The sequence below is a fragment of the Delphinus delphis genome, chromosome 10 (genome assembly GCF_949987515.2).
Source record: "Delphinus delphis chromosome 10, mDelDel1.2, whole genome shotgun sequence".
Lineage (NCBI taxonomy): Eukaryota > Metazoa > Chordata > Mammalia > Artiodactyla > Delphinidae > Delphinus > Delphinus delphis.
The window spans coordinates 69,919,044-69,945,584 of NC_082692.2; the positions used below are offsets into that span (position 1 = coordinate 69,919,044).

Here is a 26,541-nt window from a genome sequence, read left to right on the forward strand (position 1 = left end):
CTTCCAGTGGTTACTGACTATTTTCAAACGCTAGCTAGTGCATGTAGATATGAAAGAGTATCTAATGGACATGGTCATTTTGAAGTGTTTTGCTTCCTCTAGGGAATATATCAGATTGAAACAGAATATTTAACTTACCACAGTGAGTCTGACTCTTAGCAGTGCATTGTCACATTTTTCAACAAGCATTGCTGCATTACTGAAATAAAATTAATTTAAATTCTCTTTAAACACATCTTTTGGTTTGATTTTCTAAATTGAAACTGTCAAGAGATCAAGTAACAGTGTCATTACATCAAAAGATAGGGAACTATGTTTTAAACAGTATCAGCCCATTTGATCTACCATACAGAACTAGGTTGGCAATTATCCTAAAAGAGTCCACTCAGCAAACAATAAAAGAATCTGAAGAGTCAGTTAGTTATTGCATGTAAATCTGTCTTGTGGTTTTATGTGGTTATACATATAAATGACTACCTATATAGACATACATACACCTGTGTATACATACTTTTTTCCACATTCCTAGACTGACTGTTAGATAGTTAGCAAAGGTATACTGTTATGCAGTCATACTGATTTTTTTTTTTTTTTTTTTTTTTTTTTTTTTTTTTTGCGGTACGCGGGCCTCTCACTGCTGCGGCCTCTCCTGCTGCGGAGCACAGGCCCCGGACGCGCAGGCCCAGCGGCCATGGCACGGCATGTGGGATCCTCCCGGACCGGGGCACGAACCCACGTCCCCCGCATCGGCAGGCGGACTCTCAACCACTGCACCACCAGGGAAGCCCCATACTGCTTTTTGAAATGGACACTTAGAACATCTGACACTTAATACTATCCATGACTCCCTTCCTGTTATCAGTGTGGATAATTGACACTTTATTCCATCTTTCTAATTTAACAGGTTTGCCTGACCCCATATATCAGAGCTATTTATTAAGACTCTGTGTAACACCCAAAGTTGCTGAGGATCACTTTTGTGTTTACACTGTAAGGTGTCAAAGGCAAGATGAAATGTAAACATGCTTTTCCAAGTCACAGTCATTTACATCTTCTGCTCTTTCTTCAGGGTCACACCTTGTGTGCTGATTTTTCATGTCATCCAGAACTTGTCCAGAGCTCACAGTGGCCCTAGAAGAGTCAGAGTGTCATGGTGAGAATGACAGTGAAGAATTTGAGAGAATTCTGTCTTTTGAGGGGGAGTGTGATTGCCATCCTAGGGAAATAACTGCAAAGCCCACATCTCCAAAATTTTTGGTTTTCAGCAGGATCCAGAACTCTGTGACTGTGTAAAAATGTCTGAGTCCTCAGATTCTAGATGAGACAGAAACATTCGAAGGCAGGTAATGTCTTCTGTGGAGACACTCATGTATATAGGGGAACACTTTTTTTTTTTTTTATAGGGAAACACTTTGGTATAAGTAAAAGTATGTATAGCAATGGCATGGATCAAAACATTGCTGTGTAATTGTAGCTGACTTTATATTGGGTTCTTTCAGTGTCAAGGCTCGTTCTTTTTCTTTCTGAGAACAACATTTTCCTTCTTATCTTCACTTAGGTCTGTGTTTCCTTAATCATCTTCAAATGTTTTTCAAATGTCCCCACTCTGTTTTTTAAATCTCATTTGTTGCCATTTTTCTCTTATAGAGAGAGGAAGTATTCTGTTTAGGTTATGTGTTTAAGGGTGAAAAGTGTTTATAGAATCTTCATCTGTTTCCTCTGAGCCTGATCTAATTGATGACATCATTCTTTAATTTTACATGATTTGGACAATGCAGAGTGCACAGGGCAGAATGTTCAGGACGATAAACAGAACATGTTTTTGTCATTAGCCAGAGAACCCAGGCTATAACTTGTAACCCACTTACAAATTCAACCAGAGAAGATGGTCCTAGCTGATAAATTTTTTGAGGGGTGTTTGGTTGCTTGAATGCTGTGTATGGTTGAGACATGGGTCTGCATAGGGGTTCAGCCTTTGAACTCTGTGTTAGCAATTTTGATCTGGACTAGGTCATTGCTAATATGAATGATCAGGGATTTTGGAGACATTTGAATAAAATCCCTTATTAGTGACTGGAATTTTGAGACAGTAATAGATGGTCATATTAATTTCATATTAATAAGTGATGACTATTTACTTGGATCATTTCCCCTCATGCATTGTTCTTGTTTTTTATTGTTCTCCCATGGTGTCACATTCTGTGTAAATTTGTTATTCAGGGGCCTCCTTAAGAACTCCCCCAAATGGCTGAGTACTTCAATTTGAGATACCGTTCATTGCTGTAGTTGGGGCATCATTTCCTAAAACCTACATGTCTTGGTCATCTGAACTTGATTGAACCCTTTAAACAATAAAGAGATCAAAGCAGAGAAGAGAGAATCTTATTGAGGATTTATGAAACGTCAAAATTTAACAAATATATGATCTATTTAATTTTAGTAAGAATAAAAGTTTGGATTAGCTTGTATGAAGACATCAAAGGAAGTAAAACTGATTAGAACTTCCAAAAGCAGGGACTCACTGGTTCTCCCACTGTAATGCTTAGGGATCCATCCTGGGGGAAAAATGTCATCTGGTAAAAACTTCTTATTTCTGCCCTACTAGGTGGCACACTTGCACCTTGAGGGTCCTGGGCCAATAAAAGAGTTAACCTAAGTGCTGAACGCTGTTTAGCTGCCTTGGGACATTTGTCCTCTGTTCATGGATTTAATAATTTTAATGTAAATAGGCACCCCAGCAGCTGTGTCCCCTTAAGCATATTTTATTTAGCAGCTGAGTTATCCACGTCACTTGGCAGCTATAGATTTTCAACTTTTTCTTGTGCCAAGAGGGCAGTTGGAATAATTTGAGTACTCATTAATTTGGGAGAAATATGAGCTGTGTATGGCAGACAACATGAGTCTTCTGTATGGTGTTGTACCAGGATAAGCAGATCATAGTAGAAGCAATTTGCCCTATCCCAAAGGGGCCCTAGGATTTTAATAAGCCGGTCATGAAAATTCTATTTCTTTGTAATTTGAAGCATCTAATTAGAGCCTGTAATTTCTCTCCTATAACGAGAGTGGATGAAGGTTAACGTTAGGCCTCCCGGGCCCTTTCACATTCATTTACAGAGAGAAATCAGGTAACAGTTGTAGCTAATTAGAACAGGGTATTAAATATTTAGTCCATCTTGATTTAACTTGGAGAACACATGCATGTTGTTGGGGTATGGAAAATGATAAAGGGAAGTTTAATTTAATTTTTAATCAAAGATAAACTTAAAGGCAGTATAATAATTTTAACACTGACGATCCTAACCCTACAGCGAGAGCGGCAATTGCCTCTAGCCATCTGAACTTCCAAGATAAAGGAAGATGATGTCGATTTAATTTCATCACTGAATACGTTTCCCAAGTTCAAACAGCTGGGATTTATGCAATCTGCATAAAGTACAAAGAATTCGATGATTTTTATCATAGCAGTGACATAACAAAACCACCTTTTGGCTGCTTCAGAATTTGGATTTCAAGTTTGGATAACTTGAGTGTGTTTTTGGGAACCATCCTAAGGAGATATATCATTCATAGGCATTTCTTTTAAGAAAGGACTCCTATCTAATGAAACCACTCCCTGAAAGGTAATCTTCTTCCATGAGGCAGGGCCCCTATGATAATGGAGTAGCCTTGTGCGGAATAAAGTCTGACTTTGCCATAAACTGATACTTAAACTCCTGCATGCTGAGGACAATAAGTCATTCTTCTCTTGTCATAACCCAATCCAAATTATCTTCCTAAAGTGAGATTCAATTAAGTCAGGACGTACATATCAGAAAGAAATCCCTCAGATCCAGTCCCATGACTGATCTTTTCTCCAGGGCCTGACACAAGTGCAAAGTATCTTCAGAGTGCAATCAGTTCATAAGATAGCTCCCAGGATTCCTGTAACTTACCCGGAAGCAGGCTGTTAGGATGCCAGAATATTGTAAAAGGGCAAAGATGAGGGGAAATGGTGAAAAGTCAGAAAAATAGAAAGATTCCAAAGAGTAACTCAGGCATACATTTCTCTAACATTTCTGAGGAGGTGATTTATCGTGGCTGGTGAATCACATCACAACTGCAGTTATTTCATTTGGGGGATGCTTGAAACGTCTTGACAGATCTGTACAACTCTCAGACTGTCTTACTTTGCTACATTGGCTTCCAGTTGCCAGTTATTACAGAATGGTTTCTGACGGCAATAATCCTTTGAAAATCGCCTGTTATTGGGGATAATAACTGATTGTCAGAGCATTAACCACCCTCGACTTCACTTTGGGCTATTACATAACAAAAGAATGAACTGGTGGTGAGTCTGCCAGGTGTATTAAATTATATTATGCATTATAGAAGTTCTGTGATGAGGATTAGCATCCAGAAAAGGCCATCAGAAATTGCCAAACTCATTATCTGCTGAGGCAGGAGGCTGGCCTCAGGCCTGGGGATGCAAGGCTTGGGTTGTAACTATTAAGCCACTACGTCCAGTCCTTCTCTGCTCTAGCAGGGAGACGGACAAGCAGCCTACGAGCATTTCTCCTCTATTTTCCACCTCTAAAGAAAATTGAAGTATACTGCATTAACCTATGGTCAGCTACAAAGCTGTATTGACTTATTTATTCATTTGTCTGGTTTCTTAATGGCAGGCCTACCTCTTGGGCAGTCTTCAATAGTTGTAGAATTCGGTGGACCTTCCCAACACCTCTTAGCAGACTAGATTTTTTTTTTTTAACTTTTTATTTTGTATTGGAGTAGAGTTGATTAACAATGTTGTGACAGTTTCAGGTGTACAGTGAAGTGATTCAGTTATACAATACATTTTCCCATTTAGGTTGTTACACAATATTGAGCAGAGTTCCCTGTGCTGTACAGTAGGTCCTTGTTGGTTATCCATTTTAAATATAGCAGTGTGTACATGTCAATCCCAAACTCCCTAACTATCCCTTCCCCCCACCCTTCCCCCCTGGTAACAATAAGTTCATTTTCTAAGTCTGTGAGTCTGCTTCTATTTTGTAAATAAGTTCATTTGTATCATTTCTTTTTAGATTCAAGAAATGTAGAAGGTGCGCCTTCAGAGGGCATGATCTCTGGGAGGCTCTGCTGTAGTGTTTCAAGCACTTACAGTTTCCAAAAGGGAGAAACATAACATGAAATGATGGTTGAATACCCATGGAAATAAGCTTTGGACTGCAAATATACAGATGAATTAGGGCTTACCTTTTCTCAACAGCTCTGGGTGATCCTTCGTGTAGCTGTTGGCCCAGACCATTTCTGATGACCTGTGGAATGGTGCTGCTTCCAGTTTTCAGTGGAACATACTTATGAGACCTATTTAATAGCATATCATCTCTAACACATAAGCCCTAAGCTGTGCATTTTCCTACTTGAGTGTCATCTGTATGGAGTCAGGTCTTGTGGCAACATTGAAACCCTAGTGCCTTGCACAAAGCCTGACACATAGTAGATGCTCGGTAAATATCCACTGAATGGAAATGAACGGAAATTTCTGACTGTCTTTTTCTGAAAAGTATTTTCCTTATAACGAAAGTATTACATGTTCACAGTAGAAAATTTGTAAAAAAGCACTGCCAGAGATTATGGTATTAGGTACTTTTCACATATAACTTTCCATTATTTTTTCTATATATGTGTATTTTTAATTGTTTATAGATTGGATAAGACTGTCCATGGCATTTTGGAACCTATTTTGTTCGGTTAGTGATGTCTTTCCAACTCATTAAGCCATCAACTTTACCATTATTTGTAATGGCTTCATTAAAGGCCATTGAACGAATGTATTATAATCTCCTTCTGTGGGCACATTTAGATTGTAGCTTTTCTCTAATATGAACAGTGCTGCAACATACATCCTTTATGTTAAGTCTTTGCTTCACTCTGATGGTGTCCTTGGGCAACATGGAGAGACAAAGAAAGAAAATATCCAGCAAGACTTCTGAAAAGACAAATTAATTTGGTGGGTAGAAAGGAAGGCAAATCAGGCTTTCACAGAATGTAAGGCCTCTGAACTTTTTCTAAAATAGGCAGGACAGCATCATCTTATGGAAATCATCATTGGCTAAGTGTTTAAAAGCCATAGAATGTGAACTGTTACATTAATTCTATTTGTACATTTTAGCAAAATAAAAAATTTGAACTTGGTGGTAAAAAAAGAAATTCCTGGAAGTGATTTCTGAGAAATGGAATTGCGATGTCAAAGGTTATATGCATTTTACATTTTTGAAACATATGGCCAAGTTATTTTCAGAAAGCTACAATTTATATTCCCATCAGTAGAAAGACTATTTCCTAATATTTTTATTGTCATTAACAAATCATTTTCAATTTAATAGCAAAAACAAACCAGAATAACACCTCAAAACTCTTATTTTTATTTTAACTTATATTTGTATTTATGCTTAAAAGTGGGTTTAAGCACTTTGTTTTTTTGTTTGTTTTGTTGCCATGAGTGTTTCTTCTTCTGTGACCTGGCAGTTCATGTCCGTTGCTCTATTACTGTGTTCTCATATCACAGTGTTGCAATTAAGAAAATGAGCTTTGGAGTCCCACATGCCTTAAAAGGGTCCAGTAGTTGTCACTTATCTGCTCTGTGACCTGGGACAGTTTCCTACACTTTCTAGGTCTCAGTTTGCTCATCTGCTAAATGAGAATAATGATAGTGCCCTCCCATTGCAATCCTACCATGTATGGTATCTGGCAAAGGGCCAGTGCTCAACATCCTCAGTTTTCATGCATCAATACTCATTTAATCCCCCTATTTCTCTTGGCACATTCCTACTCCATATGTCATGATAGATTATCCCCATTTAACCTGTGTTTATACCTTTTAATTGCCTGCAATAACCACATTACTTCATTTATCTGACAAATATTTGGGGGTATCTGCTATGGGTCAGGTGCTGGATTAAGAGTTCAACAATGGTGAACAAAACATACTGTATTTCCATCATGAAGCGTATACTCTTCTCGCTCTCTTTGCGTCTGTGTGTGTGTGTGTGTGTGTGTGTGTGTGTGTGTGTGTGTGTGTGTGCAGGGAACAGAACATAGCTAAGTGAGAGACAAATAAATGTAATTGTACCGAGTGCTATGCAGAAAACCGATAGGAGCTGAGACAGAATAAAAAGGGGACTTATTTTAGATAACATTAAGAGGGAGAGACTTTCAGGGGTAGAAAGTTTTATGGTAAGACATCTGTTAGAATGGTTATTATCAAAAAGGCAAGAGATAACAAGTGTTGGCAAGGGTATGGATAAGAGGAACCCTTGTGCACTATTGGCAGGAATGTAAATTAGCGCAGCCACCATGAAAAACAGTATGGAGCTTCCTCAAAAAATTAAAAGTACACTACCATGTGATCCAGCAACATGGCAATATGTACCCACTTCCGTAGGAAGGAATTTTTCTGAAGGAAATGAAATCACTATCTCGAAGAGATATCTGCACCGCCATGTTCATTGCAGCATCATTCGCAATAGCCAAGACATAGTAACAACGTAAGTGTCCATCTATAGATGAATGGCTAAATGTGATATATATACAAAATACAGTCATAAAAAAAGGAAATCCTGCCATTTGTGACAACACGGATGGACCTTGAGGGTATTATGATAAGTGAACTAAGTTGGACAGAGAAAGGCAGATATCAGTACTACATGATCTCACTTATATGTGGAATCTAAAAAAACAAAAACAAATAACAAAACTGATATAAACAGAGAGTAGAATGGTGTTGCCAGGGGCTGTGGAGAGAGGAGTGAGGGGAACGGGGAAGATGCTGGTCAAAGGCTGCAAACTTCCAGTTACAATATAAATAAGTTCTGGGGATCTAATATACAGCATGGTGACTATAGTTAACAATACTGTATCATATACTTGAAAGTTGCAGAGAGTAAATCATAAATGTTCTTACTAGAAAAAAAAGGTAGTAATTGTGTGAGGTGATAAATGTGTTAACTAACCTTGTGGCCATCATTTTGCAATATATCCACTTATCAAATCATCATATTATAGACCTTAAACTTATACAATGTTATACATCAATTATATCTCAATGAAGCAGGGGGAAAAACAATTAAAATTTTAAAAAATGCTTAGTTTATCAATTTAAATAATAAACGTACATTTCTTTGGACAATGTATAAAGTAATAAACTACAGGTAAAAGACTGAAGAAACCCCACAAGTTCCTCCTTATCTACTGGCATTTGGGCTACAGGGCTCAAGGTGGCCTGTATCCTATTCAGGAAACTAAGCTGTTTAGGGGGATAAGTGCAGAAGTGATGCAGTTCTGAAAGAAGATGATGCTTTTTAGGGCTCTACCATGGTCCCCCTAACCAGAGAGAAAAACAAACCTGTGTCCTCAGTGTTGCTCACAAAGTTAGGATAGAGATAGTGTAAAACATTGAGGAGGGTCTTCAACCAGCAACTTTTGAGAAGTCGGCAGTAGTGAGTAACAGAACAGCAGGCCCATCTCCTCTCTCTCTATTTTTCTTTATATCTCTTTGCCTTCCTCTTTCTATAATATGTATTTTCAAAACTTACAACTTCAGCGAGGCTGGAGACCATATGGTTTTTTCCTCCCCACAGTGTCTCCAGCATTGAGCAGAGGGTTTAGTACTATGATGGGTACCCCCATTAATACCTGATGGATGGAAGAGTAGATAGGAGGGTGGGTAGATAGGAAACAGAAAACAGAAAAGGTAATACAAATTAGAGGTCAGTAGGAAAGAAAAAGGGACACCAAAGTCAGGGGTATAAAAGTAGAGCCAAAAACAACTTATCTCAGAGGGGTTGTAGCCCTCTGCTTGAGACAGCCCATGCAGAGCAGGAACCCAGGACAGCTGTAAGGCTCACAGTCTGTAAGAATAAAACATAACAGTTGCTTAGGATAAAATACAACTTTTACTGATTGAAGACAATAAAATTTCCCCTGAAGTTTCTCAAAAAGAAGACAATGGCTCCCCAGTCCCTATGGAACTTTCATTTACTTTCCTGTCCCGTCCACCTGAGGCCTCTACTCATTTATGTCAATTTAGTGGCTCTCTAGAGTAGGATCTTCAAAGAACTTGGGGGCTTGTTCTCACAATGGAAGTTCTAGGTTTGGGGTGCACCAAAATCCCTGGAGGGGGCAGAGGTTGGTGTATAGATAATGAACATGTATACATGGCCAGAACCCCAGAGGTGATTCTGATACACACACACACACACCCCCTAGCTCTCCCCAGGAGCCATGTCCCTACCTGTCTACCTCTTGGAGAATCACAGGTAAAATGGAATGAACACTGTCCTCAACAATATCCTTGCAGCTTTCTGACAAGCCCTTGACTTTCCTTACTGACAGTAAGCCCCAGAAGGCAGTAGGTGAGATGACAGCAGAAGCTGCTATTTTGTACTAATTTTTAGTGACAGAATGGATTGGTTGGGGAAATAGAAGTGACACAAACCTTGGGAGAAAGCAACAGTGCTAGCTTAGAATTCACAACAGCTGTTGATTTTAATGGGTTTGAGAATGATTCGGGCAGAATTCCAAACTCCTACATCCTTGACCTATAACCTGCCGCTGTTCTGAGTCACCAGGATGGTTCGTGGAGGGGGTACTCTATCCAAATCATGCTGCTGCTTCTGTGGGCTTTGGCTACAAATCCCAGTGAGAACACACAAGGACCACACTTGTGCCCAAGGCCAAGTGGGCCTTGGTCCTCTACTGTGATCTGGGCCCTCAGAGTCTCCCCAGTCCAGAGGTAGAGGAAGGCAAAGAGAGACAAACTTGTGGGGAGGAACATTAAGGAAAAAGGAGCTTTTCTCTAAGGTCCAGAGAGGCACGCCCAAGTCAAGTCTTCAATCTTTGCACTCCTAGGCTTTTCCACAGTCGATATTCTCTTTAGGGTCCAGGCAAGAAGGAGCATTGGAGGTCTCCTCTTAGAAAGAATCCGCCGCCACACACACTCTTCTGCACCCCAACCCCTACCATTTTACTTTGTTTCATTTAACAGCAATCCTGCCATGTGGGTCCTATTATGTTAACCATAGTATCTTACAAGTAAGGAAAGGAGGCTTAGATGGTTTTCGACTCCTTCAGAGAAGACCCAGATTCTAAGACTAGGTGTGCCCAATTCCTAATTCTTAACCCTATCTTGTATCCACTGCATTCTGCTAACCTGCCCACCCAGTCATCTCTGTTTTCCATGAAATGATGCCATCTGTCCAAACTGTCACAAACTATGGGGGAAAAGGAGAGAATTCCACTGAAAGTTGCTTGGAATAGGAAGGGTCACATCACTATTTTAAGATGTAGTCTTTTCCCTGCTAGGTAATCTCTGAAGCAGGCAGTAATTTAAAATACAGTTGGCTTCAATCTTTGCATGGTTTTCATCTAGAATCAAGGGGAAGAACCTAGGAAGAAACATATTATAAACCTGGTCATCCACCCATGGACGGCCTTAAATAAGACACCATTTTATGGCCCCTAAAGCTGAGACTGTAATAACAAAAACCAGAGCTTTTTCATTTCTCCATTTCTTCCTATTTTATCACTGAGCTTCAGTGTAAAAAGAAACCAAGGGACCTGAGCAGAGGGAAAGTAAAAACTTCAGCTGATTGATAGCAGACAAGTCTGGAAAAATAGGGAAGTATTTAAAATGGAGTTAGTAATGAAGGAAAGGGCTCTAACTCTGATAAATTCTAGTATATCCCATGCTGACTTCTTTTGACTTCTAAAATTTGTGAAGAGAAATGAAGGGAAAGTGGGTGACTAATATAGATTGAGAATCTACCATATGCTGGATACTCAGTTGGGCACAGTTGCCTCATTCTGCCCTCACAACATCTATATTTCTGTTTGGAGGGAGAAATAGATGTAAATCAAATAAACAAACAAATCATAAAGGTAACTGCAAAATGTACCAAGCACCATGGAGGAGACAAATGGAGTGATCCCAAGGAGGGGAACTGGGATCAGAGGGAGTTAGCCATGCAAAGTGGGAGGAGAAGAGTATTCCAGGCAGTGGGAAAGGTGGAGGCAAAGACTCTAAAGCTAGAACGGTTTTGTCATATTTCCCCATCCTCCAGGGCATCTAGCTGTGATAAGGAGTTTGCAATATATCCTAAGTGCAATGGGAAGACATCAGAGGGCTCTAACCCAGGGAGTCACATGATCCCATGATGTTTCATGAGCAAAAACACTGCCATCCCAATTTGTGGAACATTTAGCTTCTCTTTCCATAAGTGGATTTTCTGATCTGTTTTGCTTAATTTAACAGCTTTACATACATGAGTTTCTTTTTGTTTATTGTATTGAATCTGTAAGCCTTCTTGGAAGATGGGGCATACTTGTTAACAAATAACTGATCTCTCCAGGTCTAAGAGGGCAAGAGAGGCAGAGAGGGACCTCCCAGCTGACCTCACCTCACCCATGGGAGGTGAGTTTTTTTTCAAGAGTCTTCCTATCAGTAGAAGGGGACTTTTATGGCATTGCCAATCAACAAGTGTTTGAGTGCTGGCTCTTTGCCAGGCATTGTGCTGGATTCTATGGATTCAAAAATGAATGAGACAAGAATCAAGTCTGTCTGTCCATTCCATCCCTGCTCCTTTAAATGTGCTCCTTCAGAGGTTCCATGACTTAATGTCATCATACAAACCCAGGGTTTACAGTGATGCCCATTCTTTCTCAGGGCTCTTGACATCTTATTCCTCCATGTTGAGTACTTATTCCCCATGTGACTTTTCTGGATCTGACCATGGATATCCAATATCTAGTACTCACTGAATCATCAAAGAATAAGCACGCAAATGAGTGAATGAACTTCTCTCTCAATTTGGCAAGCAGTTAAGATGAAAGTGCCCATCTTGTTTGTCCAAAGAACACAATCTGTTTTTGAGAAATTTATAGTGCAGAATACAAGAATTACATAAGACAGCAGTTTTTAACCTGGAATCCAGAGGGTTCTTAGAGAATCCCAGTATGGACTTTGGTGGAGGAGATACCTCAAACCTCATGAATCTTATCTGAAATTGTGAATGTACATCCTTCAGCCTTTTTTGTGGGGAGAAAGTCCATAGCCCTTGTCAAATTCATGGTGGATCTCATGACTTTGCAAAGGTTAATAGAAGGTTTCATGTTATACCTGTGATGTTATTCTGATTGTGTTAGGAACTCTCAATCTCATTATCCTTAGCTTCTCAAAACCCTTCTCTTAGAAAAATCCTCTTCTTTACTCACAAAAGTCAGTTTCCTCTTCAGTCAAACCTCTGGGTACGGTTAGGGAGGCATCCATGAATAGGAGATTTGACTTTCCTGGGCTCACCTTGTTTGGTTTTACTGCAACAAACTGTCTGAAACACAAGTGGAATGCAACCCTAGCTGACTGGAACTCATTGCTTCCAACCTATCTTTTCATTTATTATCTCGTTTACCGTTGATCACAGTAAATGGATGAATGAATGATCCATGTGTAGGTGGAAAGAGCACAGTTCAGAGGGTTTCACTAACTTAGTCAAGATTGTCAAGACAGTAAGTATGGTTTGGACTCACCTGGAACCCAAGTCTCCTGATTCCCAACTGTTTTCAGGGTATTCAGTATTCGTTTTAATCAAATGTAGTAAGGCACATAAACATGGAAATGACTGTCATGAAGGAAGAAGTTTATTATACTCACAGACCCCTGGAAGCAAGAGGCATGTCATACTATGCAGGACCACACGGGGAAACACCAATACAAGATTAGTGACAGTGGGGAGGGGACTGATGGGTTGAAGCCTTTATTGTGGATTTTGTGGGAAGAAACAGGCAAAGCAGGATAAGCAGGCTTAGAATTGAATAACTTCAGTGGGCTCAGGGATGTAGGGACTGTCCCTAGCTGTCTGGTACCTATCTGGCCCTGGAGTGATTAGGGCAGGTGGATAATGGCCCTGGGTGTGCACACCTGATAAAAGGAGATAGTTGGGGGCATGGGGTCTGAATTGGTTGGTTTACATATCAAAGGTGCACTTGAAGGCAAATTGTTTACTATATCCAAAATTGGCTAACCAATTGGGGTGGGCAGTTTCTCCAGGACAGTAAGTCCCCAGATATCAGAGCATCAAAAATACCCCCTGAATGAAGTTAATGGAGCTGGATAGTCTAATGAATTGTATCACCCACCTCACCTTTGAGGATACTTATAGCTTGACTTCTTAGTGCTCCTTGAAGTGGTGTGTAATCTCTATTCCACAGTGCTAACCTAAGTTAACAGTCTCTGGGTGACCCAGAGACAGCCATCTCCTTCACTTGGAAAAATACATGGCCATAAAACTGGACTTCCATCCCTGGCCAGAAGATTACAAATGGCAATTTTTTCTGAATTAGGATATTTTCAGTACCACACATGAGATATCAGGCGCTGTGCTTGAGAGGAAGGAGATTATACAGACTCTTAGAGCATCCCCAAAATGACAGTCCATTTTTCATAATGGTCTATGATATTCATTTGTTGAAACTTTATTACTTTTGTAATTTAATTCAATTTATCCCATTTTATTGCTGCTCAGGACACTGTTACCTTATTTGCCTCTTTTGTCCTTCTGGATAAAGATGTTTCTTCTTTTATTATGAGCATGATGGCTTCTAGATTAAAGCAGCCTGCTCAATAAAACTGTTTTCACTGGCATCCACCTTCTCTGAGCCCACCTCTACTCTTGCAGAATTTTCATGAAGACAAATATTGGCAGTGATTTATGAAGCATTTTTGTGGTTAATCAAGTTCCAGCTCTCATTTTCTGCTTAGAGATTAAAGATTTTATTCAGAAATGCTTCCCTGCATCGGAAATCATAGAAATGAGCAAATAACAATAGAAGTTGGTTAGGAATATTTTTTGTGAAGATACAGGTTAAGAACATAGTAACAATTGACTTTAAAACACAAAGACATCAGAAGACTTCTTTCTAAAGCTGAAGTTGTGTACCATTTCTGAGAAATCCTGGGTATATTTTAGGGAATAATTGAGTTGGACAGTGAGTCAAAAGGGACAAAAGTAGGTGAGAAGATGTGAAGATGAGTCTACATGCTTGTTTGCATAGGCTGCTACTTAGCTGAATTGAAATATGGAACACATGGGTGTGGGCAACCATATGTAACTGGATGACTCTTTTAGCAAATTTTATTTATACTTATAATCCATAAATTGCATGTTTTTAAAGGTAGAGATACTGCATTTATAGTTAAATGTTATTTTAAAGTAAAAGATTGCCTTTGTTTTTAAAAACAAAAGTAAAGACTGTATATTGGGAGGCTCCTGAGTGCCCTGTCCCCAGCCCTTTCCTCTGTATCGGGACCCAATAGTGGGACTATTGTAATTTCAAGAAGCAATGCTTTGGGTGTGAACACCCAGCTCAGCAGCTACAGACATCTGGGTACAGATCTGCCCTTTCTTGGAGAAAGAAGAAAGTGCAGTTGGCTGATCCTGCTTGCCCAGTCTAGCTGGTGTCTGATATTCCTGCCTTATTGGATTGACACAGGCTTCTTTAAAAATGTCCTCTTGATCCAGCTCCTCTGTTTCTTTTTTTAACCACCCAATGGATTTGTAAACTCCTTCAAGTTTAGCCCCAATCCTTTGCAATCTATAGAATCACTTTATTGAAAATGGCTTCAAATATTTCTTAATTCCCAATGCCACTTCTTTTTGTTCAGGCCTTATCTTTTTGGTGATATATTTTTAAAGTGTTGGACTCCAACCACCTGTTTCAGACCCACCATGGGTGCTTCTAAAAAATGTAGATCCCTGGGCCTACTTAATCTGAATCTCTGGAGGATGGGTGCTGGGGACTGGTTATTCCGATGCCCAGTGAAGTCTGAGACCTCTCACCCACCTGGCCAGAGCCACTGTCATCTCTCACCTGCAGTGTTTCAGTGGCCTCCTACTTAGTGTCTGTGCTTCTATTCCTATCTCCCTATAGCTGTGGTCCTCAAACTTGGATGCAAATTGGACTCTCCATGGGGAGAATAAAAGTTGGGCCCTGCCCAAATCAGAGGTTCTGATTTGATTGTCTTGGTCGGGCCCTGGGCATTCAAAACTGTAAGAACATCACAGGAAAGCTGAATGGGCAGCCAGGATGAGCACAACTCTCTAAGGCCTGTTCTCCACACTGCAGACAGAATGATCCTTTCACAGGATTTTGTGTCAATCCACATCCGGCTTCTACTCAGTTCCTCCTATGGCTTCTGTTCTTGCTACAGAAAAAGCCCAGGCTGTAACAGAGGCTGCAAGTCCCACATGATTAGGCACCTGTTGTCTGTCCAAGTTCATCCTGTACAATCTCTCCTACCTGACTGCACGTCATCCATACTGGTCTTGTCAATATCCCTTACGTATCCCTATCTCAAGGCTTTGTACCTTCTGCTCCCTTCACCTGGAACATTCTTCCCCAGTAGCCATATGGCGTGCTCCCCAGCTCCACCCATGTTTTGTCCAGATCCTTGCTCAAGCAGCACCTTATTGGGGAGGCCTTCTCTTCCTCCCTTTCTAAAATAGCAGCCCCCATCAGTCTCCATTGCATAACCCTGCTTTATTTTCTTTGTAAGTTTTTAATTCAACAAATACATAATCATTTTATGAATCTGCCATTTATCATCTGTTTTACTCTCATGAAAATGTTGGCTCCCTGAGGACAGAGAGTTTGTTCTCTTTATCCGTAATATTCCCAACACCAAGAATGGTCCCTGGCACATACTTGGTGCTCAGAAGTTACTTGTGACAGATGATGAATTCTACCCTTGGACTGTCTCAAAAGCATGGGCATTGGTTATTTCTCCTTCAGCACTGAAGGGAGTTGTGAAGGCAGCAGCAGCCTGTTTCCTGGCTGTACAGTTGCCCCTTTATAGTTCTGCTGGCAGCCACTCTCCTTCCCCTGTTTAATGGCTGTAGGAAGGGGAGAATTTGATTGATTATTTTTGCAAACTCAAACTACCCTATGTGCACTAAAGGTTGAGAAGAATAGTACTCCTCTAAGTTTCTGGAGGGAATTGTATCTAAATGAGTAAGAAGCATAATCTGTGTTTTGGAAAAACTGGATTGAGTTCTTTGTGTCATCTAGGAAGTTTTATACTAAGTTAAATTAAGTGACTTTGAACTTTGAAGTGTCCACATCCTAACATTTTATTAAGCTTAATTGGGTTTGTAGAATATTTAAAGACCATCCAAACTCAAATGGGAGATCAAAATGAACTAATAGGTTGATGTAGACTTCCCCCTGCCTCCTGCCTTTGTGCTGCAGTAATGAAAGTGACGCATTCATACCTGTGGATGATGAGCACAAAAGCCTGGCTTTCTGGGGAGTTTCGGTGTGTCCTGATGACTGCCCTGGTCTGAACTGTGCCATGGCCCCTTCCCTGTCATCTGTGCTATGAACCTGGCTTTCAGAACCATCCCCATCTGTCTCTGCTAAGGAGGCTTGCCATATAGTAAAATTAGTTGGGCTCTAGGCAGACTTGTCAAAGTTTGTTTGATGGAGCTTCTTAGGGAAGAAATCTCCAATTATTGGACATAAAATCCAAAAGGTTACAGAATCTGTTAGAGATGGAAATGAGGAACAGTTTGACTCTATTACTCATAGAAGTTTTGCACTCATTTCATTGAGCAGTGGAGTAAGGCAGCCCACCCTACAAGATGCAAGGCCAGAACTTAATTTCCACAGGTCATCTCTTCTCCTATTTGATTTTCACTGGTACATTTACTTTTCCTATGTCCATGGAGAATGGTTCAGGAAGTAGCAGTGTCGTTACTTTCTTTTCATTTAAAATGATCTTTAATTATTAAAGCAATATTTGTTCATTTGTAAAAACATTCAAAGGATATAGAAGTTTACAGAGTAAAAAGTGTAAGCCCCTTTTTCTAAAAGGGGCTTTTAGAAAAAAATAGAATTCTATTTATAGAATACACAATATAGGTACACAATATCCCACAATTTGCTTTCCCCCTTGCCAAGTTATAATGGATGTCTTTCTCATGAGTACATAGCTGCATGGTATTCCACTACATGAATGTCCCATGAGTTTTTTAGCCAATCAGCTATCAAGAGAAGCTTGGAATTTAACAGGTTTTAACCATTACAAAGAATAAAGGTGAAGGTCCTTGTTTTTTACATATTTGTGTATTTGTGAAAATGTCTAAAACCGAATTATAGGGCTTTAAGAATATATGCACTCTACAATTCTCCATACATCTGTGACTTCATGTCATCTCTGTTAGACCTGCTTGGCCCCCATAGACATTTTATTTGTTATCCTGGCTATAGATAAATGCCTAGAGGTAGAATTACTGAGTCTGAAAAAATTACAGATATAAAATCCTGTTGTTAAATGGATCTCCAGAATATTTATTTTGGAGTAAAGTCCCTTCATTTTGTTGCCAGTTGAAAGGCATTATTGTGAGAAATCCAGGGCATGAACCCAGTATTGTTTGATTATGTTTATTTTATATGCAGAGAGGCAACGAGTCATTTCCACGCCATTTCTACTCAAATAAGGGGGCCAATTCACTGGGAGCCAAGGGCTGCACATAAATGGAAATATTTAACATGATTCTGATTTTCTTTCATAAGCAATAAAATAAAATACAAACCAACAAAATGAGTATAATGCTATAAATGTCTTTGCACATACCTGACCCAGGGGATGGTGCTGACTGGAGAAGCCACAGTAGTGTTGGCAGTAGGGGCAGCGGTGCTGGTGGAGGGGGTCGTGGTGCTGGTTTGCATGATTGTGGTTATTGTTAGCACATTATTCCTGTGTAATCATGTCTAGTCTGAAGTTTGGTGCAATCCTACTGGTTTTCCAAATGGGTTGCCATATTTTAAAATCAGAAACTGTGTTAAGTTTTCATGAATGGTTCACAGCATTGTTCTGGGGTTTTAACTATGCCTCCAAGAGAGAACTCAGTTTGTCCTCAGGTTCTTCACCTGGATGGCAGAGGAGGTTTGGCACCTGCAGGTATCTTTGCTCAGAACAGATAGGCTGCTTTGCGTCAGGTCTTTTCCTCTTTGCCTGCAAAGATAGACTCACAGCTTCACTTCCTAAGAGCTATCTTTTATGCTTTCTGCTTCGTTAAGAACTTGCTTTGTGCAGGTTTTTATTAGTCAGACATTTTGAGCTAAAAGCTAACGGTGGCCAGGCAGGAAAAGTGAACAGGGGACAGCTCTGTGTAGGAAGGTCAGTGGTGACCACTTTGGGCCTATGAGGTTGCATCTTCTATTTTTTTTTCCCCCAAGAGAGTCAGAATCTCCCAATTAAAAAAAAAAAAAAAAATCCCTCCTCCCAATGTGATTCCGGTGGGAATAGTGTGGAAAAGAGCTGGGGGAATGAGAGAGGCAAAGCAAAGGCCTCTGTGTCTGCTCATCTGCCCCAGAAGCCCCCTTGCAGGAGCTGTTGATGGATGAAATAACTGCCTTACTCAACACAAATGAGGACAGACTAAGGCTATACAATGATAATATATATTTAAACATTGGAAATAAACCATCACGTAAGAACTATAGTCTTCCAGTTACATGTCTCAGTTAAGAGGTTACTCATAACTAAAGCAAAATCTTAATTTTCAGTCAGCTATGTGCATTTACATTTTTATCCATTCATTTACTGAGTTGTAATATTCCAAGCACTGTGCCCCATCAAAGCACAGCCATCCTTTCCCTTGTCAGGTGGATGGTCTAGTGGAGATCAACCTCACAGGTATAACCACACAAGATACTAGTTAACAACAGCTGCAATAATGTCTCTGAAGGAACCGTAGGGGTGCTTGACCCAGTCTGGCTGAGTGGAGGAGACATCAGCTGGAAAGACTTTGGGGCCACATGTTGAATGTAATTCATCTAATACCATGTCTGCATTTAACTCAGTCATAAATTGGTGGCTGAAGGACTGATTTCACCTGCCAGAAGAATTTTGTTTGGACTGTGTGGTATTGACCCACATGCCATTTAAAATGTGAACCAAAGGATTTTAACCCTTTTAATTTCTTGTTTTTCTTCCATCTAACCCTCAAGTACAACTCTGGGAGGTGGGTTGTACTTTATTTCAAAGAATTCTGGCCTCATAATAGAGATTTGAGAAGGCAATAGAAAGTGAGAGATCCAAGGTTTTATATGTGTTCTCTGCTCTTTAGGAGCCAAAGTTTAGGAAGGCTAGAGAGGGTTCCCTTTGGTCTCCTGGCTAGAGGCTGTGCCTCTCATCCCAATTAATTACCACCACAGACAGTAAGAGAGTGTCTGCAGCCTGTTCTTACCATTGGGTGGGTGGGGGGCATGCTGAAGTTCTTTCAGTGGTGTTTTGATTCCCAAGAAGAGCACACTCTGTACTTCTGTGCGGATGAGGACAATGGTTGCCAATTTGGTCCAGACCTGGATGATCTTTGTCCATATATGTGTAGCAAACTGTAGCAAACCCAGGCCCACGATGCTGCCAGTCTCCCGTTTCAAGTTATTCTCCTCTGTCGCAAGTTACACACCGAAAAACAAACACCACCAGTGCCATATGGGTTAAAAGATCAAAGGCCCCAGTTTTGAGTATATTTCTAGCTGACTTTACTTCAGATGTCTTAAATATGTTTCTGAAGATGGGAAGCATGGGGCATTAAGGAGGTAAATCACATGTGTGTGAGCCATGCTTGTGGTCTGGGCAGGAGGGTGAAAACTGAAAACCACTGATCCGTGTGTTCCTCTTCCTCTCAGGTTCGCATCTTCACGTACCTCATTGGAAGAGAGGCTGCTTTTGCAGACAATCTCAAGTGGATGGCCTGTGCCAATAAAGGTAGGTCTCCCGATGGGTTCAGTTCTGAATAACTTCTCCGTGGATGTGTAGAAACAGAGACAGTCACGAGAAAGTGGAGCGTTCTATCAGAAGGCTATGAATTCTAAGATAAGGTCTGGATGTTTCTAAATGATTATGACTGACTTGTAACAACTTCTCCCAAAATGTGTTTATAAACTTTGAGGACATAGTCAAGTGGAGTGGTTAAGCCTCTCCACTCTATTGCTTAGTAACTGAGTAACCTTGGAAGAATTACTATGGCAGAGCCATTTACCACGCACCAAATATCCATGTGCTCACTCACCATTCCCAGCCCCTTGCACTGGTTCTGGCCAACAGGCTTTAAGCAAAACCAACCTGGGTCATTTATGGGCTAAAGCATTTAAGAGCTGGTTTGGTGGTATCTATTCTTTTCTGCTCCTATGAACTCTGAAGCTACATGATGGAATAGATGAAATAGCCTGGGTTCCTGAGTGGCCGCATGGAGCAGATGCCTTTCCGCTCACCCTGTCTTCTGCCATCTGCCAGCCCATGATGGATATATAGTCTGTGTGATAAACCTTTGTGTTAAGCCAGTGAGATTTCCAGTTTGATATGTTCCCATAGCATAACTTAACCTACATAACTAATTAACTTAGTTAACTTTAACCTGCTTCAGTGTTCTAATCTTCAAAGTGGAGAGGGTGATAATAGCTTTTCTTTTTGATTTTTATTGAATATAGGGTTAAAAAATGAAATGGTACAGATTAGGTGCCTAGTTCAGTGCTGAGACCTAGTAAGTGCTCAATAATTGTTAGCTTTTCTACTTTCACAGGTTAATTTTCTACATTGACAGGCCCTGATGTGTGTTGGAAACAATGCTTTAGGGAAGGCACAGGGAGGGAAGGAACAGGGCCTCCAGTCTTATGAAGGGCTTCTTTTCAGTCTACACACAACCAAGAAGGCAAAGCAAAGGAGGAAAATAGGTGGTATATTCTAGATTCCTTGAGTCTTAACCCAAACTCCTTGAGTTCAAATCCAGCCTCTACCAAACACCAATCACGGTGGTGGATGTTACCATACCTACCTGGGTCTGAGTTATATCACCTACAGAACAGAGATAGTGATGATACCTGCCCCAGTCAGATGCTGTGAGCATGAATGAGGCCGTGCAGGTAAAGCTGGCAGCTTAGTGCCTGGCACAGAAATGGCCCATATGATTTCCTAGTGTTATATTGATCTGTGGTTATGTCTTATCTCTGCTCTGAGGCTATACAGTCCCTGAGAGTAGCCTGTCACTCTGATTTCCTCTTGAGCACTCAGCCCAACCTCCTGCTCTATGTAGAGTGGCTGCTTCTTTAAGGTTTGAAAAATGAGCAAATTGACTATAAATACTAATAAATAAAGATATGTCCTGTTGCACAGTAAATTGGTATTGGTGGATGTAGGTGGTCTATTTCTACATTGCCTGTTATGCCGTCCTTTATAAAAGTTCCAATATATGTATGTTAGTGGAGGAAAGAGGACTCAGGGAAGGGTTGGCAGGTCTCAGCTTTAGTTTTGGTGACTTAAGACAAAGTTATTTTAGTTGCAAGCAACCAAAGTTGCTCCCTGAAATTAAAAAGAAGAGTGTTTTGGAGAGAGAGGAGAGTGAGTCAGAACCCAGAGTGGGAAGGGAAGCTTATGTCTCATGAGGGACCAGGGGCTGTGTTTTTGTTTTTCTTTTCCTTCTTGGTTTCTTTCTACATTCCGTGGCATTCTTCTTCTCTGTAGATAGACCTTCTCTGCTAGGGCATGTACATGTCAAAAATAGCTACCTCACACTGTGCATACCCATCTATCCACACAACACCTATTGTGGAGAAAGGAGAGTTTATATCTTATCCAAAAAATGATTCTGGCACCCAGCTTGGGACAGGTCTTCCCCTGCGGAATTGCATGTAGGCAGAGGTAAGGCCACAAAGAAAAATATATGTGCTCTGCAGGTGGATGGACACGGGAAGTTCTCAGGGAAAAGGTGCCTAGCCAAGCAAGTAAACCTCTGCCTCACTTTCCCTTTGCTTGGCATTGTGTTTTATTATCTGCTTCTACTTGGAGAAATCTTTGAAGCAAGTCTCAATTTCCTCATCTAAAAATGGAGAACTGCATGAAAGGTTTGAACATTTCCTTGAAGCTCTAAAATAACATGTTCTGCAATTATTTTAGTTTATTGGCTGGCTCACCTCACTCAAAGGTATCAGTAATTCTCATTGTCTCAGAGTAATGCATTTGGCTTCATTTGAAGAGGAAATATAGAAGGAAAGTAGGCATGAGGAGATGGAGGCTGAATGGATCCTAGGTTGCCTCTGAGAAAACAGACCATTGAGATAATTTTTGGAACTTCACTGACATTTGAGTGAGCTACACTTTCTCAATTTTTTCCTTGATTCTGTGGTCTTGAAAGAGAGTTCCTTTCCATTTTTTAATTTTTAAAAGTTTTCATGTTACTCCTGCCACATCAGACTGCAACTCTTCCCATCAGCGAGTATGCATTTAGTCATGGGTTATTGTTTTTACCACTGTCTGTGTCCAGCTGATGAAAATTACTCAGATTGAAGTCTTGTCTTAATCAACTAATATTACACCATAATTTAGTTTTAGTCATTGTTTATAAGAACCTTTGAAGAATCCTTTTGAAGACAATTTAGTCAACTCAGAGTATTTCGGGGCCTGGCCATAGAATATAGCCCTTTAGATTTATAAGTTCTGAGCGCAGCAACTTGGAAAATTCAAGGAGGTAATAGTAGCTGCTTAGCTGGCCCGGCCGCTGGATTCCTCAGTGATTCTCCTTCTCTTCCTGTCCAAATCCAGTTGTTTCCTTCCCTGCCAGAGTCAGTCCCTCACAATAGTTTCACCTTCCTCCTCTGCTTCTCTTCTAAAGGGCCTTGGGAATAAAATGTCATTGTTTGCCACTCTTCAAAGTAGCAGTTGCCATCAAAATGTCAGGTTCCAGTCATCTGTGCCCATATAAACATCGGCTTCATGTTGCGTCAGTTATGGGGTTTAGACCAGCGTAACGTCGGTGAGCAAGTATTCTTCTATGGTCATTAATTAAATCATTGTTTATACTCTCAGATTGTTATAGTATGGAGGCAGCATAACATTTTTCATCTCAAGTGACATGAGGTCCAGGGAGGGCCCGCCCCCCTCCTTACATATTTTTGCCCTGACTCAGCCAAGTTCTTCAGTGAAATGAAGCATTAGCATTCGGGGACCAGAGCAGACCCAGGGAAGCCCAGGGAGAAGCCTGTTGGCTGACTGACCAGAGTGACCCTAGGGAGGAGCAGGAGTTGTCAGGACCAGCTCATTGTCCCTGGGTCAGTGGTCAAGGACCTGCTATCCATGTGAAACTTCTTGTTTGGAAGTATGGTAGCCATGGAGACAGTTCTCAGTCAGTGGACCTCTGGCACTGCCCCCTGTAAATGGATGTCTGGGAATATTCATGCCCTCACAGGAGTTCTCTGCCTCCTCCAGTCCACTAGCAAAATCCAGAGAGGCCTGGAGCTCATTGGTTTGTCTCATTTTATGCATAACTAGGTCCTATCTTGAGGCAACCAGCCCTAATGAGGCAAAGCAGCAAACCATTTTAAATACATTAAAACAATTATTGCCACTGTAGAATGGCTTATGGAACTTAAAATTCTGCATTCACACTATTGGTTAAACAAGTGAACTGGGAAAACTGAAAAGAGGGGCCAACTAGCCCAGATACTCCATAAAGCCTTGATGACCTGTAATGTTCAGTGTGCCAAGCTTTTAAATAAGCACTGCCTGATTCTCCTTCAAAAATCATGGTGAATGGAGTATTTTCCAGCTGTGCAAATGAAGAAGGGTCTCTGTATTTGGTTCTCAACTTATCTGTCATCATTAGATCGAATGGAAACGCCACGTGAGTCTGTCTTGTTTATCTACTCAGCCTGTCCCTCGTTGATAGGCTAATGGTCATTCTCTCCTTGTTTGAAAGAGAACTGGCGGCCTGAGCCCTCCTTGGAAGTTCAGACCCATAGCCTTTTCCCACTAGAAATCTCTTAACCTCACTATACCTTTCCAAGTGTCAAATTTATGAGGCCAGAATGGTTGTTTGGAGTAGGGAAAAACTGGCAATTAAAATTTTTTGCTGTTTCAGAAAAGGTGGAAGAAGGCAAAAATGACAGTTATTCAGATACCTTTGTATAATTCTTTTTTTGTACTCTTCAACCAATTCCCCAACCCCCAGCCCCTGGTAAGCCTCTTTAGACTCTGTTGCTATGATTTTCACTTTTCTAGATTCCACATACCAGTGATATCATACAGTATTTGTCTTTCTCTGTCTGGCTTATCTTATTTAGCAAGATGTACTCAAGGTCCATACATGTTTTTGCAAATGGCAGGATTTCCTTGTTTCTCATGCTGAATAATATTTCTGTGTGCGTGTGTGTGTATACACTGTAACTTTTTAATCCATTTATCCATTAATGGAGACTTAAGTTGTATACATTCTTTGTGTAGATTCCATAGAACTTGAGAATTTGAGTGGAAAGGGTAATAGTTGTGAAGATGAACATGGTGCTACTATTGTTAATAGCAACTAAGGATGACAAACTTCTTACTAAGTGCCAGGTAAAGTGCAAAGTACTTTTATGTGTTATCTCTTTTGACCCTCCTTAAAGCTGTATGAAGTGCATGAGAAGGAAACTGAGACTCAAAGAGACTAGCAGCTTGCCCCAGGTTACCAACTAGCAGGTGGCAGAGCCAGGAATCAGGCCCAGTTGTTCCAAAGTCTGAGCCTAACTCTTCACCAGGATGTGAGGTTGCTTCTCTTTGGGGAGAAGAAAGTCATGGTTCATAGAGGACTATTTCCCATTATTTGAGAGAATCTAGGAAAAGGAATCTAGATGTTGAGAAAGGACTTTAATGGTCTATAGCTAATAAAGACTGGAGCTGGGATTTATAACCAGCCTGTGTGTTCCAGAAATTGTCCTGCTTCAGCTTGTGTAGGCATGTGGTCCAGTTTCTGACATTTTACAAATGGAGATATTAAGGCTCTCCGAGGAGACGAGGCAGGGTGGAATGGGGCACAGCGATAGAGCTGCCGGCAAGCCAGCATTCCTAGCTCCACAGTGTGATCCTTTAAACTAGAGGTCCCCAGCCTTTTTGGCACCAGGGACCAGTTTCATGGAAGACAATTTTTCCACGGACTGGATGGGGGAGGATGGTTCAGGCGGTAACATGAGCAATGGGGGGATGGTTCAGGCGGTGAAGAGAGCAATGGGGAGCGATAAGGAGCGGCAGATGAAGCTTCACTAGCCTGCCCGCTGCTCACCTCCTGCTGTTCGGCCTGGTTCCTAACAGGCCAAGGACCGGTAGCCGCGGTCCCCAGGGATTGGGGACCCCTACTTTAAATTATTTTTTCTAGCATGAAATTTGAAATTAAAAATATAATATTATAGACTTGAGGACACGGGGAGGGGGAAGGGTGGGCTGGGACAAAGTGAGAGGGTGACATGGACCTATATATACTACCAGGTGTAGGGTAGATGGCTGGTGGGAAGCAGCCACGTGGCGCAGGGAGATCAGCTTGATGCTTTGTGACCGCCTGGAGGGGTGGGATAGGGAGGGTGGGAAGGAGATGCGGGAGGGAGGAGATATGGGGATGTATGTATGTGTGTGGCTGATTCACTTTGTTATGAAGCAGAGACTAACACACCATTGTAAAGCAATTATACTCTAATAAAGATGTTAAAAAAAAAAGAAAAATGTAATATTATTCACACACAAAAAGACTTGCTCCTAAGTCAGAGGTTCTGGCTGATTCTGATAGCTTCACATTTGCGAGCCCCCTTCTCCAGGTGGCACGTGCCCACTGAGGCCCCTGGGCTCCCTGCGCTAGTGGCCATTCTCTCTTTGGTCTTCTCTTTCCAACTCATCGGACATGTGCCCTTCAGCTCTCAGGGCCCAATAGACCTCTTACTCGTTCTTTGTAATGGTCCAAAGAGATGTGGAGGTAGAAAGTTGTTTATCAATGGTTCATTTTTTTATAGAAAAAAAGTGATTTTCAGTAGTGTGTGATGTTGATGGGGAGGACGAAGATGGGACAGAATATTGTGAGGGTCTTCCAAGAATACTGTTGTTCCATAAGGGGATGCACACCAGGTCTTGAGGCAACCAGCTCTAATGAGGCAAAGCAGCAAACCATTTTAAATACATTGAAACAATTATTGCCACTGTAGAATGGCAATATGGCCACTATGCCCCAGTGCGTGACCAGCAACATCACTGCCTACCTTATTGCCTTGGGAAGACTGGGACCTGATCACTGGCTTTCTTGTTTTCAGCCTGCCTTATGTCAGAGGGAAAAAGAGTCTTTGAAAAGACTCAAGGGTGCAGTGCCCATCACACCAAAAGTAGAACGAGGACCTTACCCAGACCTTACCGGTGAGGTAGACAGCCATGGTCTCCTACTGAGGAGCAGACTCCGGGGTCCCTCAGATCTGGTGTCATTGCAAAGTGGAGTGTTGAATGATGTACTGATGGAGCATCTCATGCAGAGGCACCTCTTAGACAAGGGACTCTTAAGAAATCTCTAAGTAAGGGTAGGAAAATATCAGAAATACAAAGCACCAGGCTGCATGTGGTTTATCACACTGAGTAGTTGTAACTCAGAGTTCACAGGAGGCTCTGTAAGGGAATAGGTAAATAAATTGATGTTATGGAGAAAAATGATCAGATCATTTATA

The 26,541-nt window shown here is 41.0% G+C and overlaps 1 protein-coding gene across 1 annotated transcript in view; it reads left to right on the forward strand.

Annotated features, from left to right (window-relative positions):
* The window catches only part of CACNA2D3 (calcium voltage-gated channel auxiliary subunit alpha2delta 3), a 784,136-nt gene that overhangs the window by 477,738 nt on the left and 279,857 nt on the right, over nucleotides 1-26,541 (forward strand). Inside the window, exon 12 of the mRNA XM_060022702.1 lies at nucleotides 19,729-19,807. Coding sequence (XP_059878685.1) covers nucleotides 19,729-19,807 — 79 coding nt within the window. The remainder of the gene's footprint in view (nucleotides 1-19,728; nucleotides 19,808-26,541) is intronic.